This window comes from Pocillopora damicornis, chromosome 14, assembly GCF_964200805.1.
Source record: "Pocillopora damicornis chromosome 14, jaPocDami1.2, whole genome shotgun sequence".
NCBI lineage: Eukaryota > Metazoa > Cnidaria > Anthozoa > Scleractinia > Pocilloporidae > Pocillopora > Pocillopora damicornis.
Genome location: NC_142683.1, coordinates 9,635,354 through 9,652,325, shown reverse-complemented (window position 1 = coordinate 9,652,325; position 16,972 = coordinate 9,635,354). Strand labels below are relative to the sequence as shown.

Sequence of the window (16,972 nt, the reverse complement as noted above, 5' to 3'; positions counted from 1 at the left end):
TAGTTCTTCGATTATTTGAAATTAGACGAATAAACATCTGTGCCATGACTCAGATATTATCCATATAGCGCGCCTGAAATATAACAATTTTGATTGTATCACCCAGAGGTGATCTTGTTACGTCACTTCCTTTTGTCGTTTCGTGTTAAGATCACGTGATCATGGTGGTGTCTGATTTCTCCGTCTGGCACTGGAGAGGCTGTTGTTGTGTTTCGTACGCAGGTATACCCATAAAATGGACAAAATCGCTCTGCAATCCGCCTGTTTAATTCTTATAACAGTCCTGGGAAATGGTAAGTGAAACTAGAGCCGTTGATTTTGTCCTTTCACTCGGGTTTACCGTTTGCATTTAGCTTAATTTGCAAAACGGAAAAGAAGACGAGACAGTGTTTGTCTGATGAAAAAAGCAACAGGAATACATCTCTTGTCTATTATATTCAAATGTTAAAGTTATTGGGCCAAATGTTACATATGTTTGTACAACATTGTTGATCTTCGCTGGGTAGCGTTTGTGGTGGCGTTTTCTGATTTTCTCTCAAAATGTTTGTGTTTATATAGCGCAGCTTTAATAAGATCTCTTACGCACATGCAGTGATACAAGGTTCCTATTGATAGGACGACTTGTACGAATATTAGCTAGGAAACGTTGAGACTTTTCTTGTTGAGGAAGGAAATCAAGTCTCTCTTTCTCTTTGGACTTCAGAAGATACAGAAGGTAGCTTAATATTTTGAAACTTGCATTTTGATTACAAATATTCCTTTAACTAAAGCGCAGCAAAAGGCGACGGGCTACGACTGAATATTTTAAAAGCTTAGAATTGTCGGGTTAATCTGCGCCGCGCGCCAGAGGTTCTTCTTCTCGTTAACTTGGACAGTTCCGATTCCAGAAATTTTTGACTTTTAGAAAATGACTGTAAACATAAATCTTCTGATGTTACCCCCAGTAATGTCAAATGACGATATAGCTGCGGTGAAACCCAAATTGCCTCAGTTGGCTATGTGAAATTTCCTTTAGATGTCATTGAGGAAATGGTTATTCAAAGGTGCTCATCCAGTCGCATTAGGAAATTGTGCATTAGTGTTGGTGAGGCTATCCTCTGGTGCTCAGTTAAAAAGCAAATAAGCATTCGAATTACCCACTTAACTGCCAGAAAGCCATGACATTAATTCAAGACCTCAACTTATGAATAAGTTAAGTGAACACAGCACTGAAATACCATGTCTGGGTTTGGTTCTTCTCAAGTTTTACATAAGTAAAACACTTATTTATTAACATACTGCTCTATCAGGATCAATGCCTCTGATATAAGGGGAAATTTATCTAGCTCTGTTGCCAAACTACAATCCATTGTGTACAATTCTGGTGTTTTTTGTAGTGGTCCTTTTCTTATTTTACCCCTTGGCCCATGCAATAGCTTTAAGCTATAATCATCAGCCTTTATTTTCTCTTCCCATTTAAGTTCAGGTTACATAAGCTCATTCTTCAAAAATGTACATCTATAGAACACAGAAGTAACAGATTGTGTTTGTATCTTCATTGTAGTTAGAAGCACGACTATTACTTGTCATTGTACAAATTGTGACAACAAAACCTGCAGTACTGGGGGGGCATGTATGGTGATTGCTACTCGATATTCAACAGGAGTGATTGAGCACTATAAAGGATGTAGTACTGACGAACATCGTTTTGTATGTCCTATGGAAGATGAACCAGTTGATCCAGATGAGAATGTATACTGCTGTAGGACAGATATGTGCAACTTTGTTGCAATAACTCTGCCAACATTAACACCTTCCACAGTCTACAAACAAAAAGGTATTTTCTCATAATTGATATATTTTAGATATATTTGTGTTAGAGATAGAACTTTTGCAGTGATTCTCCTAAATTGCAAAGTACATAGCATTTGTGTCTCATATTATATACAAAAGGCCAAAAAACTATGCACATCCTTAGTCAACCAAAAACAAGGCTTGGTTTTTAAGTCTTTTGAAAGGCATAAAAAGAGTGTTTATCCCTGAAGGCATAGCAGCCTATCAATTTCTAAGAATGGGTGCATTCCTTCAGTCTTCCTGGCTGTGTTATTGGATTTAGTAAAATAAAAATGTTGGTAGGAAAAAGATGTGACTAAAGCATCTTTAGTCTTCTGTGGTGGACATAAATATGTCTCTCAGATAAGGAATTTTCTAGTTCAAAATGTTCTGATAGAAAATGTATTGTTTGGTAAGTTTATTATATTTATCTCTTTTGTTACATCTTGCTTCAAAGCTGTTTTTCTGTTCCTGTAAAATATACATTTTCTAAACAAGCCTCAGTAAGTACAGTTGTTGGGATTTACTGTGTAACTTGCCATGATGTGTTTTGTCTCAGCTTTTTTTTTATTGAGGAATCACCCCAAAGCACTTTATACAGATGAAGTTTAATGGTGTGAAACCATGATTGCTAGTTACTTTTGTTCAGTTATGGTATTTTACAATATTTACTTAAATTTGTTTAGACTCAGATGATCAGAGTGGCAATAAGCTGAGCACAGTAGGGGTGGCAGCAGCCATTGCTGGCCCTATGTGTGTGATTTGTGCTCTAATCATGCTGTTCATTTGCTGGCACCAAAAAAGGCAAATGAAGAAACAGGGAGAGTTTCGGGAAGCAGAAGCAGCACTTCAGCCGGTGGAGGATGAAGCATTGATTCCTCCAGGGCAAACTCTGAAAGAATTAATGGATATGTCAACAGGTATAATATTATTCAATGTCCATTCAGTACTTCACAGCTTCTTAATGTTCAGTTTTGCATCAACTTGGCAAGCACTTTGATATTTCTATAAAATAATTTGTGCTCTTTTGACAATAATCATCTGTAGAATAAAAGTTATAATAAGAAAAAGAAAACACAAACAGAGGACAATTAATGATAATCAAAAATAATGATGATGTTCATGACACAGCACAAATCAATTAAGTGTGTATTGCAATCGTTAAGAAATATTAAAAAGATTAAACATAACATAAAGAAGATGAAGCATCCATGTGCGAAGATATGAGATAGCAACTTAAACAAAAATGACAAAGCTTAATGCAATTAAGGTGGCACCAGAGGTTAACTTGACCCTTTTTAGGTGCTCTTTTTTCTCAACTATTAAAGATTTTAATTTAAGCAGCCATTTGCAAAATTTCACATTAGACCAACTTTTTTTCTACAACCACCATTTTATCAATGAAGGTTGCCAAAAGGCAACTTTTTGAAGAGTGAACTCAGAGCTCTGAATAGTGTTTTCAGTAATTTTCTTTAGTTGACCTTTCTAACACATCCATTTCATAATTGACCATTTGATAATGAATTACCAAGCACTCTTTTACCATGGATGCAACTTGTGAAAGAGCTCTACAGTAGCTGACTACTTATATTTTCCAAGCAATGAAAAAAATGAAAGTTTTTTCATTATTTTTTGGGGTGCCTGACAACTTAAAGCAAACTAATATAAACCACACACTCTATTCAGTCACTGCATATGAGTATAGCCGCAAACGCTAATCACACGTATTTCAAACTTTACTAGAACAAACTTGACACATTGTTGAATACGTGTGATTAGCGTTTGCGGCTATATTTTGTAAAAGACGAATGTGACCAAACCAAAGACGAAAACATGAAACCCAGAGCTAGATATGTAACGGTAATTTTCGCAAACTAGACAACTAACCAAATAAATTACGCGCAACCAATATATATACGATATGCAAATAAATATAACAAGTACAAAACTGGTAACTGACAAAGGACACTAATGGAAGACGAGAAAATAAACACCTAACACAAAACTATGAAACACCAACACTAACAAAAAATGATAGTACAAATTCTTGCACCTACAATGAGATTGAAACTTGTGAAAATTAATATTCTGGACAAAGGGTCTGTTCCACATGTTTCATTCAGATTTCTAGCAGCATCTATGCCTTTCTTGTCCTCTCACCAACAAGCCTGGTTTTTACTAGCAACACAAGCAAAAATGTACCCACAACATCTCCTATTCCACTGTCAAATCAGCCTTGGGGCAAGCACAAGAAAAAGGAAAATTCCGATCTTTGAGTTTCTGCTTGTGCTCGCATTGGTGGTGAAAACCAGGCTTCAGAGTCCATCATAAAAAAAATTGATGTGCTACCCCAGGATGACAACTTCAGACTGATTTGTGGTTTCTTGAGGTGTTGTTGCTGTGAAATCCATATGTTCCTGGGAATGGAACCTCTGATTGTTGCAAGAAAAATAGGTTATGAATTTGGACAACGCAGCCAAATTTGGTACCATTTTTGTGTGATTTTTGCTGCAAACCTCATTGCAAATGTTAAATAATATGGCTACCCACTATTTTGATGTGAAATTGTGTGAAAAATAATGGGAGTTTTTTTGCACACAAAATTGATCGCTTGTGTACCAATATTTCTTAGCTGAGCCAAACAATTATGTTAAAATTGGCAAGTAGATGTATCCAATTAAAACTAAATTTAGAGTGAAGAAACTAAAGAAAACTTTTCACCAGAGTGTGCCAATTTTTGCTGGTGAATGTGGACATGATGAGATGAAGAAGAGCAGGTTTATAATGTTTAGCAGTGTATGTAACATCTTCTGAAACATTTGTCCATTATAAAAGGTTAAATTCCCTTTTGACAGTTACTGATTCCTCTCAACTCTATTGCCACAGCAACCCACTTAAATTCCTTACATTCCACAAGTTTCACAAGTACCATCTATGATGAATTCTGTATTATGTTTGCAAATTTAGGTTCTTATGGCTAAATTCTTAAACTGCTCCAATGCTGTAGAACTGAACGAAAAATGGCCAACTAGCCTCTGGCACCAATTTAATACAAGTTCTTATACTTAATGTTACCTTTTTATAATTCAAACATCACTGTAATTAAAGGGTTTAGTGCATTCCAAGTCAAAAATTACCAAATGTTAATCTGGCTTTAAACTTAGTCATATTGCTAAGTAAATGATTAGATCACACCGTGATGAAGGAAAGAACCAGTCAAAGGGTGTAAGAGAAATGAGAGTTATTTACCACTGGATTACTTATTGCATCATTTTCTAACAGTAACTTTGTGAAAGAACTAGTTTGGAGTCTTGAGAAATTAAGCAAACGACTAACTTGTTGGGGTTGATTTTGCAGGAAGTGGCTCTGGATTGCCTTTATTGGTTCAGCGTACCATCGCAAGACAAATCCATTTGGTGGGACTCATTGGTAAAGGCCGTTTTGGGGAGGTTTACCGAGGGGTGTGGAGAGGACAGAGTGTTGCAGTTAAAATCTTTTCATCTAGGGATGAGTGCTCATGGTTCCGTGAAGCAGAGATCTATCAGACAACCATGTTGCGACATGAAAACCTTTTAGGTACTTTGTAAAAGTACAATTATATTTGTATGAACATACATGTACATGTAAACATTTCAAAGGGGACTTGTTGTCAAGCAAGAGCCACCAATAAATTGTAGCTCAAGTTTTAAAGCATTTGGAGATGAGGTCTGTTGATCTGACTACACTGTTAATGTGACTTTCTGTCTTAAGCTCTGTTTCCTGTCTTTCTTTCTCAATTGATTGTTTTAATGACTCACAGTTCTACATTGTTTTTCCTCCCATGGACCAACTTAGTGTCTGACTTTCATTATTCATTTTGACTCAATATGTGTTAGATAATGGTGGCCTGGTGGTCTGCTTACTGCACTACTGATTGATACATGCAGAACCTCCTATCTCCTAGGAGCATGAGCAAATTGTCATTCGGAGAGACTTGATGAATGTCTTTCCTCCACTAGAATTCACCTATTTATTTAACATATTATGCATTCCCTTATCTTTGTAACAATTTCTTTGTACATCTAGATCAGTCTGTTTATGATCTCGCTTTTCTTTGAAATGTTACTTTTCCTTCACAGGTTTTGTAGCTGCTGACAACAAAGATAATGGTGCCTGGACACAGCTTTGGTTGGTTACAGATTATTTAGAAAAAGGCTCTTTGTATGACTATCTTCAACTTGTTACTCTGGATGTTGAATCTATGCTGATGTTAGCAGTTTCAATAGCCAGTGGACTTGCTCATCTCCACATTGAGATTGTTGGCACCCAAGGAAAGCCAGCTATTGCACATCGTGACTTAAAAAGTAAAAACATTCTGGTTAAAAGAAATGGTAAGGGGAAAATCTTAAGAACAATTTGTGTTGTGTGGGAGAAGTGTCAATAACTGTCTTGGTGACTTAGAATTTAAAGTGTTACAAGTACCTGAAGTTGTTTTGCGCTTATACTACAATGTACACTAAAATCAGAGCTTTATCATGTATCATGTTTACCTAGCCTTTTCTCTTTTTTTTTTTTTTGCATTTCATTGTTTGTAACAAAATGTTCGTGACCTTTGGATAGGTTTTGATTTTTCTGCAGCCTAAGTTACAGTTATAAGGCAATCTACTGCAAAAATCACGAAGTATTGTTTCATCATTAGACAGTATTAAAGCATAAATTTTACATTGTTCTTTTCTGTAGGGACATGTTGCATAGGTGATTTGGGTCTTGCTGTTCGCCATAGTTCTGTTACTGACACAGTTGATGTTCCTCCTGGGAACAGAGTTGGAACAAAGCGCTACATGCCACCTGAATTTTTAGATGACAATATGCATGTGCGGCACTTTGACGCATACAAGCGAGGTGACATGTACGCATTTGGTCTTGTGTTATGGGAAATTGCAAGGAAGTGTGTGTGTGGTGGAATATGTGATGAATATCAGCTGCCCTACTATGACAGAGTTCCTTGTGATCCCAGCATCGAAGATATGAGAAAGGTGGTCTGTGTGGATAGGTACCGCCCTGCCTTTCCAAATAGGTGGATACAAGATCAGGTTTGTATTTTATCACTTCCTCTCAGTTGTTTGATTATTTCCTGTCATACCAGCTTCAGTTGTGTACATGTATTTCCATCAGGTAAAAGGTATAACAACATTAAAACTTGTAGTTTCTGTTCCTTAGTTTTCTTAACTTTGAATAGTTACTTTCAACTTCTGTGCTGTGAAACAGTTTAATCACAACAACACAGCAGTCAAATGGTGATGCATGCAAAGGTAGATTCAAGCAGCACAGATAATTTGAAATTGCAAACACAGCCTTTTTTGTGGAGAACTGATGTGTGACTTAATTTTTTTCTTGTTTCTAAGGAAAGTTTCCAAGTTTTTCAGACTAATACTTATATACACTGTTATTCTGCACTTTCCCCTCTTTAGGGTAATTTACACTCTGATACTTTTTTTTGCACATTGCATGGTAATGTAATGAAGTCACCCTTGATCTTTGCCGTGCTGTTAGTAGTTTGTGTGTGGTTTGTTTTTTTTTGGTTTTTTTTTCTGTATTCATGGTACAGTTGCTAGTAAACACAGAGGGAAATGTGTGAAAAGAGAGGAACCAAGCCAAACAAGATATTTATGATGATTGCAGGCCTATGTTTATTGTGGACTGTAAAAAATAAGAGCTGCAGTGGTGGAGAAGGGTTCTGCCATTTGTCTGTTGACTTCATCACCGTAACAAATCGTTTGTGTTCAAAACTATTGGGATAAATCACAATAAAAAAAAGCAATTTTTCTACGTGTTTCCTAAGTATTGGAATAGTTAGAAACTTAACCTTTTCTTCCTCACTATACACTAGACAGGTACAACTTATTGTTTTAAGACTCTTGCACATGTGCATTGTTTGACCACTGAGTTACATCCAGCAATTTTTGCTATTTAAAAAGGTTATTGAAGTGAATAGAATTGAGTAATCAGATTTGGTAGCAAAATTCCACCACCGGTTTCCTCATTCACTGTTACAATGTCAAACTGCATTACAAGTATAAAGCATTTCCAAAATTCAGAAAGGAAATTGATACGTAACCTCAAGAATGTAATGTTTTAATTTTTTTCTGTTGTTAGACACTACAGTCTATGTCCAAGTTGATGAAAGAATGTTGGTATGCTAATAGTGCTGCAAGACTTACAGCTCTGCGTGTTAAAAAGACTCTTACAGCACTGTGTCAGTTACATGATGTTGATATTATGGTGTAGAGGGATCCATCAAGAAAAATCTTGTACCACAAGTCTTAGATGTGTTTATCACTTGAGGACTTTGACAATAGGAGGGACTCTCTGATATCCTCCGGGGCAATGTGTAGGTCCTGTAATGGGATAGCACACGACCATATGTAAACGTCCTCCCTCACACAACTTGTCTACCAACACACTAATGGCATGGCTCTCATAAAGTTTGCAGTTCAAACACCAATGCTACATGACAGAGATAAGGTATGATTTCTTTGTAACCAAGAAGTATTCCCGTTTTTGTCTTGTATTTATGTCCTTGGCATTGTCTAACCGTCCGTGGCACAAAGTGTTGGTACTCATCAGAAACAATGATCCTGACTTCTTTTTATGTAAGAACCTGAATACAAAGATATGCTGGAATTGAAAAACTGTTGAAAAAGACTTGCATTTTGATAACAACTGTACAACTATGTAACGGACAGGTTCTCCTTCTTGGTCGTTTTTATATGTTTCAAATGGGAATTCAGAATAGAGCTGAATAGTTTTTAAATCGTTAACATTCCATATCCAATTATTCAAGGGTGGATACTTTGCTGTGAGGGCTAAACTTTCACAAACTAATCCTCAAAATATTGAATACCATGCATAAGATAGCTGCTCTGCTGTTACTAACTCCAAGATGAAGCGTGTTTGTTGCATTCAAATTGCGATACAATTGTTTAAGGTGGTTCTCACGTTTAAAAAAAGTGTATTTTTAAACAAATTTTTATCTTCGTAAACTGGTGGTATAAGGTAAGTACATGAATGTTCATAATAAATACATTGTGACTGTAATGCACCAAAGAAAAATGTGAAGAGAAACAATTTTAGAATCCACGAAATCTTCCTTGATATCCGTTCTTTAGAACGCTGTACTGTACCTTGTGAATAGTTGTAAATAAAGCAAATGCTTCGCGTGCAAGGGGCATGGGAGAAACTGAAGGGTGTAAACTGCAGTGAACAGAGTCAGTGTAATCAGTAAAAACTTCATTAAACTGTTAGCCTGTCTTATTGTGATGTGCTGTTTCTATAGATAAGAAAAATAATTTTTACTCACCCTGTCCCCTTATACCCCTCATTCATTTTCTGAACTCCAAATTGCATTGATCATTCCATTCGTGGATTATGAACAATTGCATTGGAAGTTCAGTGATTTACCCATTTTTATTTATTCGTACCTATGATTTATCGGAGAACAGAGGCTTACATGACGCCACCAATTCCTGCGTTTTGCCCATTTGTTGCCTTATTCATATTTAATTTCGCGTTTTTTGCTATTATGAAAAAACCGCAAAATTTTATACCCCCGAATACCAATGCACGCAGAATTTAAACGCGAGAGTTTTTACCCACATAGAAAATGCAAATCCCAGACAGAATATGAATGGACAAATACACAATTTATCAACTGGTTTTACTGGTAAGTTCGATTGTGTGCCTTGTGTATATGTCTCGTGTAATGCTAATCATCTTCATTTAAATCTCGAGACTCGTACAAATTCCTGAGAATATCTTTCGTGCAATTCTCCAAAAGGGCCTCGGTTGTGGTAGTTCTCATTTACAAGTACCTAGAAACGTTCCAACACTTGTTCCAGTTTTTAAGAAACTTACTGAAAAATAAAATAAAGTCGAGAACGCTTGAATCGCAACATTTGATGCCCCATTTTCTAATTTGCTTATTGAAATTGCGAAAATATAACCCCGCGCAAGACGTCTAACGGGAATCGCGAAATGAAGTACGAGTAAGGTATCTAACAACAAATAGATTCGATGTGCTGGGTGTCTTAACAATAATAAATCATTGTCAACTGAGGTAGGATCATCTGATACTCTCCGCTGCGCTTCGTGTCCCATTTTTTGGTTCTTGCCGCATTTTGACGTCATTTATAATCTATTATTGACCGTACCCCTGGAAAAATGGAATCTATTTGATAACAATGTACAAAAATTAATGTATTTGACACACCACTGCCAAACATTTCACTCATGATGTAATTTAAGGAAAAAGACTCCTTTTTTCCCGTATCGATGAAATACGAACCGTTAAGCGAGCTAACACGGAACGACAAATCTCAGGATTAATTGATATTAGTACGTGGCACTTCCGGGTCAAATATCTCGAATTGCTTGTTGAATTGTTCTTAGAATAACCCATCCTGCTAGATCCACGATACCAGAATGGACCAATCAGCGACAAGTGTTAAAAAAAATTGGACCCCTAAGAAATCGGTAAACGTGGACCGAGGTATCTCTCTCATTGTTTGGCAAGCTGGGTAAGGCTACTCCACTATATTTAAGATGTTTTTGGTCTCGCTGCTTCTTTTGTCTTCAGATAGACCACCATCAGACTGCCTCTTTGTAACCTGTAAATGCAAGGGTAGAATAGCGCCATACGTACTCGGTTAACTATCGACCATTGTTTTCTTTTTAAAACTTATGCCTACGAAGATTGCGATTCTTTTTTCCCATAAAATATCAACGCAGCAAACTGCAGCCGTTCGAGAAAATATGGTTCGCTTGTTCGAAGTAACTTGATAACCAAACCCTAATTTCGGATTCGTGGTGCCCAATTAATCCTGGAGATAAGCGTCATCTCTCCTTGATTTTTCTCTTCTCTTTGATGCAAACATGACCATGGATTTCTTCACTTTCCTCTATGCTCTACAAGATGTACCAAAGCCTTTACGTCGCTTTTCCCGCTGTTTTCTCGTATGTTACTAATCTGGAACTGATGTGATTTGTGTAGTGGTGACACCCTTGAAGCGTTTCTTATTCGTCCTTTCGATCCAATCGCTAGCAGCCATTTCCTGTTCGAGTGGTTTTGAGTGGTGGGATACAGGTAGGAGCTAAAAGAGTAGAAGTGATTCTCTTCCTGAGCGTGCTTCAATAAAGTGTCTTCATTGGACGAGTTGGCCTGGAAAATAAAGGACATTTGCATCGCATCTGCTAACTGAAGACACATAACCCACGCAGACTTGAACAACATTGTGTGTTAATGCTACAGGTACTCTGATGAGCATCAAAAGATTTAAACATTTTACGTTTTTAATGCTTTTGACAAAGGTATTGGGCGTGGGCGTGTCACCCAGCTCTCAACAAGGTACTGCTTTTATCATAACATACAGACCAAAACTATGGTTTAAAAATAAAAACTTTAGTAACCGATTCAGGTTTTTCCTTTAGTTCGGTAACAAGAACGTGAACCCACCTAAGGATAAACAACCTTCACTGTTTAGAGGGAACTAATTAAACCCTGTTACAGTGTTCATAGTGATGAGCTGTTTTTCAATAATAGCTACTTACCGTGGAATAAATTTGCCCAAGATTGCCGATCGCGATGTATTTCATTGTTGTCAAACTTTTCAACTTTACAATGCCCGTCCCGTGAGACTGAATGCGAAACAGCCCTAAGATAAAAATAAAGAAGTCTACTGTTAGAATATCTACAAATGTACTGATTAGGTTGACATTCAAACTAGGAACATCCATGAAAATTTTCCGTCGTCAGGACAAGTCATTCAGTTAGTTGATTTATCATAATAAAAATTACAAAGGGCTCTCGATCTCAATAAAAACTACGGATTAGACTAGTTTCGCGCGCTAATATACATGTATATATCTTATTAGACGTTTTGGTATGTAGTATCGCTGAGTATTGTTACGAGTTGTGCCGTATTTTTTACGAACCCGTAAGGCGAGTCAAAATACGAACATAGAGTAAAAGTACTCAACGATACTACACACCAAAACGTCCTATAAGTTATTTGTTATCTAACTGCTCTATTTTATACATTATCTTATTTCTTATTAGGCGGAGAAAGCGAAGTAGATAGAGGAGCGAGGTACGCGCAGCTGAGCATTTAAACAGGTGTTTATACAGCAAAAAATAACCAACTGTCCAAAATCTGCGGTGTGATATTTGTACTTGATTTAAACGTTATTTATATTCATCTCTATCACATGAAAGTTCTAATTCGGCTTTGCTGAAAAACGTATTCTACTGGAACACCAAAACTGCCGGGTACGGACGCCTTATCCAGTGATAGCACCCCAGTTTCTAAGAAGGTCATAACCAGATTCCTCTGCTTCCCACCCACAGTAGGCTAACTCTTCCGCTTTGATTTAGCTTATTCCTTAGTCTTCGCTCCGCCCCTCGCCTCACCCCTCCCCTCCCCTCCCCCAGTAAAAGTCAATCTGTGGGCCCTGTCTTAATTTGCAGATTGTTCATACCATATCTCGTTGTTAAAAACCTCTTCCAGCTGCCAGCTATTGTTCCGTTTTCAAACATGATCAAATAAAACCCTCTTTTGTTCACCAAGCGAACGTCCACCCATGTTGATGGTGGTTTATATAATAAAGGCTTTCCGACGTCTGGAACTAAACCTTTTGGCGATGATGCATGGACTGTTGGAGTTCTCGAATCATTTTGTGTTACCAATGGTTTTATTGTGCTCCTCACAGGTGTCTTCGTAGTTGCAATTAATGAGCGAAGAACCAACACGGAGACGAGGAGCTGAAATGGAAAAATGGTTTGAGCAATAGAAACACGAGGGGGTTGAATTAATTCGAGTTTGTGCAAACCCTCGACTGTGTCTGGTATTTTCACAAATTCTGTCAATTGTCTCAATCGGCCTGGTGCACATTCAGAGGAGGACATGTGCACACAGAAAGTCCTTAATTGCTTTCATACAGGGTTTCCCAAAAATATGTGTTAATCTAAAACGTCGCTTCCGTTTAGTTTCTCCTAACACACCTTCGCACACCTATCGACTTATAAGACCATGCTTAGTATCTCTGAACGACATCAAAAAGAAAAAGACATGACAAAACAAAACAAAATGCAAACTCTGAGCAAAAGTGAAGCAAAATGAAACAAAATGAAACAAAACGAAACAGTGTAGTGCAAGATTTGTATTCGTGACTTGTTTGTGTAGCACACAATATCAGTCCGATGTCAAGAACTGATCGTAAGAATTGATGGGTCAGGTAATTTAGGGACAAATACTTAACTTGGGGCGTAAGATGAAATGATCATTAGATAAATAAATAAATTAATAGGAAGAAATAGACGAAGGAAATAATGATGATAAAAAAGTAACAATAAAAGATCTTAAACGACTTTAAATTTGCTACGTTAACGATATGGGGGGGGGGGGGGGGAAGGGCCGGGGGGGACAATGACGTGCAGTAGATGTAAAATGCAGTTGAACCTTGTTTGTGTATAAAAGTGGACAATGGAATTTGTGTTTTAAAACACTTACATTCAGGAAGCAAACTTTCGTCCCTACTGAAAATATTTTCCTACAATCTGTGTATCTGGTTGACTCGAGGTGCACTTTCAACACTGACCTAAACGTTTTTACCTTTACAAGAAGAAAGATTTAAAAATACAATCTAAAAGTACGAGAACAGCTGTTATACGCTACTTGAAAAACTCAGTAAAGAGCCTACGTGGTTGGGCAACAGGGGAGACTTCTCGTAGTCCCAAGAAGGTCACCGCGCGTAATTTTGCTGCCATATCTTTTTCAGCAAGAAACATTATTTAAAACGGATTAGAAATAAAATCTATGAACAAGGCAGGAAAGTTCAGGATATAACAGAATGAACGTGGTAAGTTTACCAGATGCTATCAGTGTGTGGTCCAATTCAAATTCATTGGAGCGACTTACTCATTTTTCTTCTCTTATTCCTATTTTTCTGTTTTCTTTTCTATAAAGCTCCCTGTGTTCAACGACTTAGTCGTCACCTCTCAAGGAAACAAAAAATCTTTGCTGTATATGTAATTTGACGTTTTCTTACAACTCGAATTTTCTAATTTTGGTAACCAGCTACTTGCGTGTCCAAGATTCTGTGCTAGGTCATGTTTAGCTGGTAAGGGGGCACATTGTTCGTAATTCCTTTGTTTCTTTGCAACTGTAAAGCTCCACGAATATTTGAACACTCTAAACTTTACTCGCGCAGTTGGTGGAACTTGGTTGAAATTAGCACGTTGACAAGAGTCCAGCTGTCGTCAGGTTATACGGGAATCGGGGCAGCTCGTGAGCTAAAAATACACGATGGCAAAACTGGTAGGTTTCTAAGTGGAGTATCTTGATCTGTCTTTGTGCGACTGGCACTTGAACAGAATGTGGTTTTAAAGACTGATTTCATGTCTTAAAGCGATAGAGGATCTTACGAGTTCCAGTAGTTGCGTAAGAGCGTGACCTACAGAACTATAATGCGGGATAAGTTCAGAGAAAACGATAAAAATAACCCGCCGCATGCAAAAAGTATTTAGCACATGATTACATCATCTCATAAAGCAACTTAACATTTTAGGATCACTGATGACTGCCATGTGATGAATCATTTGTAGAAGAGACAACTAATTCAAGCCGTAAAACCATCACTATGGACCGACTCCAGGATGTCTAGCGACTCTAAATGCAGAAATCAAGTTTTGGTAAAGGATTACTAGACGTCTTATGCATTAACTCTTCAGTTAACATCCATAAGACAGCTTACATAGCCTATAACTCACCGGAGAAGTCATCTAGTAGGTGTAAGCTCCGGCTCGTGGCGATTTTCTGACTTTGGAGGTCAGATCTCTGATGTAGATGACTATTGCGGTAGGTGATTTGAGTGTGTATCCTCTAAGTCCAACAGTACGGGGTTCTAGAATTCTCCCACAGCTCGGCTGCATCTCCATCCAGCTGAGATACCACTCTGTTCTGCTGTTGGATGTTTTTGTGACTCATTCGAAAGACGAGGAATAATTTTCTGTGTTTTAATGAAGTAAAGGCATCAGGTCAGTTTTCACGTTTATCTCATGTAGGAAATAGGGCTGCTAGTTTGGTGTTGCCATCGAAAATGCGAAAAAAATTGTGAACCAAGCAATGTCATCTGATTTACGGCCATTCAAAGATGACGAAGTTCTAAGATATTCCTCAAATAATGGATGAAAATTGAGTTCACTCGAGCACTACTTGTACTGACAAGAGAACTGTGTACCAAACCGGCCATCATGAAATCGCTCTGCTTGTCTTCCCACTGGAGAGAGGTGAAGCAAAGAGAAATGAACTCTAGTAAGATAGGGCGAGACGAATCATGTTTAAACCGTTTCGCTTAGTAAGCTTTCTTTTATCTTCAGCTTTCTGATTAGTTCATCGAAAACGGCCGATTCTTTAATCCCCCTTTCTTAAAATTCCCAAAAGTCAAACTACTTTGACAGTTGGATTTTGATTGAAACGTAATTTTAAGACTGTAAGAGGAACGAGATGACCTAAACTTAATATTTCTTTGTCTTTAACTGAAACAAGGTTGTCATGCCAGACTGGCATATCGTTCCTAACGATCTCCATGACCAAGTTTGAATACCTTTGACATTTGGGTCTGAGCTTTAGTTAGAGTGCGTACTAGATCTCCGGCTAGCGTTAGATCCGATCTTTCCATTTACAAATATCAGTGAGAGGCTGTATAAATGCAATTATGTTTCCAAATATGGCACTTTGAATAAATACAAAAAAATTTTCTCTTTTGATAATTTTGTTTTTTTCTTTTTTTTTCGGGAAAACACATGAAAGTTTCTATTCACAGTTGCCCGTGTTTATAGTAAGCGATTGATTTTATGGATCACTTAGTTTAGCTCTGATTTGTCCCTCCGAGTTTGTTCCAATGTTAGCTCGTTTATGTTTAAAAGAACAAAAAGAATACAATTTTCACAGTCGGGGTTTAGTTATTCATGTCCACAGAGGTAATACCAAGCATGTTATGTATGCGGCCTAACAAGGTTCCTTTATTAGTTACCCCACATTTACTCGAGTTAAGTCTCCTACAAAACAGAGTTAAAGAAAAATGGTGGCACGAACTGAAGTCCGATCTATGTGTTCGGCTTTGAGATTTGGGAAATCTTGCAGGGAAGTTTGTATATGATGTGCGTGCATCTTGGACAAGGCTTTCATTCCGAATTGAATAAATAAAATAATAACAATACCAGCTGTTTAGTCAGGCAGAATTTTGAATGTCACAATTACCGAGTGATTATCCTTGTAAAAGAAGTAGTTTCGTGTCGTAGCCACGTGTTACTCACCCTATTTACTTATTCTCAGAAAAACAGCTTCAGTAGAATGCAGACTGTGAGGGCATCAAGTTCCCGTACTCTTGAGTCGGAGGAACCAAAGTCTGCGGTTACTCCGTTACTTTCTGTTGGAAAATCTTGGAAAAATCCTTCGTTGATGTCAAGTGCTATAACTTAAAAGAGATTGTTGTAACGCTTGTTGACGGCAGGTTTTCTCGCACGTGTGTGTCAGTTGCAAACGAAGATTAGAGTCTTTTCTAGTGACGTCATCGATGACATCTTGTGAATCTAATGTTAGTAAGTTCAGTGACATAATGAGAATGAACATATATAATCACGTACTTTCCTTCGTTTTTCCTCAGATCTGTTGCAGCATTTAAGCTCTGCAAAATCTAAGACGATATTTTGTAGCATTCGCTAACTACGTCCCAGAAAGATGGAGGAAGGAGCCCGGAGGATACCCACTTAAAAAATCACGTGGTGCTCGCCAGAAATTAGGAAAAAGAAAATTGTTCTGAAAGAATCTCTTTTCGAAGGTAAGGGTGGCTCAAATTCATTTATTCTCCTGTTCAGCTCCAAAGCAAAGCATTTGTGGAAAGTAATTGATTGCAAAAAAAAAACTGAGTTATTTGCAAATAAAATAAGATTACACTTCCGTAACTACGGCAAAATGGAACAAGGAGTCTGAATGAAGTGGGTGAATGAGTTGTAAAAAACGTTTTCTTGTAACTAATGTTAAGTCAGAAGTCGGAAGTTAGAAGTCAGAATTGGATAGTGAAAAGTAGGAACTGGGAACTGGGAGTGGGATCGAAGTTGAAAGGA

General features: G+C 37.5%; 2 protein-coding genes across 3 annotated transcripts; one reads left to right on the top strand and one right to left on the bottom strand.

Moving 5' to 3' along the window:
• The first annotated feature begins 137 nt into the window (after positions 1 to 137).
• LOC113673055 (TGF-beta receptor type-1) lies at positions 138 to 9,105 on the top strand. Of its 2 annotated transcripts, none has more exons than XM_027189409.2 (7): positions 138 to 293; positions 1,544 to 1,816; positions 2,499 to 2,732; positions 5,170 to 5,388; positions 5,931 to 6,182; positions 6,532 to 6,884; positions 7,948 to 9,105. In XM_027189409.2, the coding sequence occupies exons 1-7, from the start codon at positions 236 to 238 to the stop codon at positions 8,077 to 8,079; spliced, it is 1,521 nt and encodes a 506-aa protein (XP_027045210.2). In that variant the 5' UTR covers positions 138 to 235; the 3' UTR covers positions 8,080 to 9,105. The 2 variants fall into 2 exon arrangements, with proteins under 2 accessions (XP_027045210.2, XP_089049215.1); XM_089193089.1 differs by lacking the exon at positions 138 to 293 and adding an exon at positions 491 to 715.
• A 1,495-nt stretch (positions 9,106 to 10,600) lies between these two features.
• Positions 10,601 to 14,746, bottom strand: LOC113673057 (fibroblast growth factor 12). The gene is made up of 4 exons (XM_027189410.2): positions 14,615 to 14,746; positions 12,325 to 12,607; positions 11,398 to 11,501; positions 10,601 to 11,008 (listed from the first exon to the last, which is right to left on the bottom strand). The coding sequence occupies exons 1-4, from the start codon at positions 14,624 to 14,626 to the stop codon at positions 10,739 to 10,741; spliced, it is 669 nt and encodes a 222-aa protein (XP_027045211.2). The 5' UTR covers positions 14,627 to 14,746; the 3' UTR covers positions 10,601 to 10,738.
• Between the last annotated feature and the right edge of the window lie 2,226 nt (positions 14,747 to 16,972).

What these genes read in the sequence shown, in the direction of transcription:
- LOC113673055 (XM_027189409.2), top strand. Translation starts at nt 236, where the DNA reads ATGGACAAAATCGCTCTGCAATCCGCCTGTTTAATTCTTATAACAGTC. An exon ending in CACAGTCTACAAACAAAAAG is followed by an intron (nt 1,817 to 2,498) that starts GTATTTTCTCAT and finishes AAATTTGTTTAG; the next exon opens with ACTCAGATGATCAGAGTGGC. An exon ending in CATTCTGGTTAAAAGAAATG is followed by an intron (nt 6,183 to 6,531) that starts GTAAGGGGAAAA and finishes TCTTTTCTGTAG; the next exon opens with GGACATGTTGCATAGGTGAT.
- LOC113673057 (XM_027189410.2), bottom strand. An exon ending in GTTTTTAACAACGAGATATG is followed by an intron (nt 11,502 to 12,324) that starts GTATGAACAATC and finishes TTTTTATCTTAG; the next exon opens with GGCTGTTTCGCATTCAGTCT. An exon ending in TTGGGCAAATTTATTCCACG is followed by an intron (nt 11,009 to 11,397) that starts GTAAGTAGCTAT and finishes TTTATTTTCCAG; the next exon opens with GCCAACTCGTCCAATGAAGA.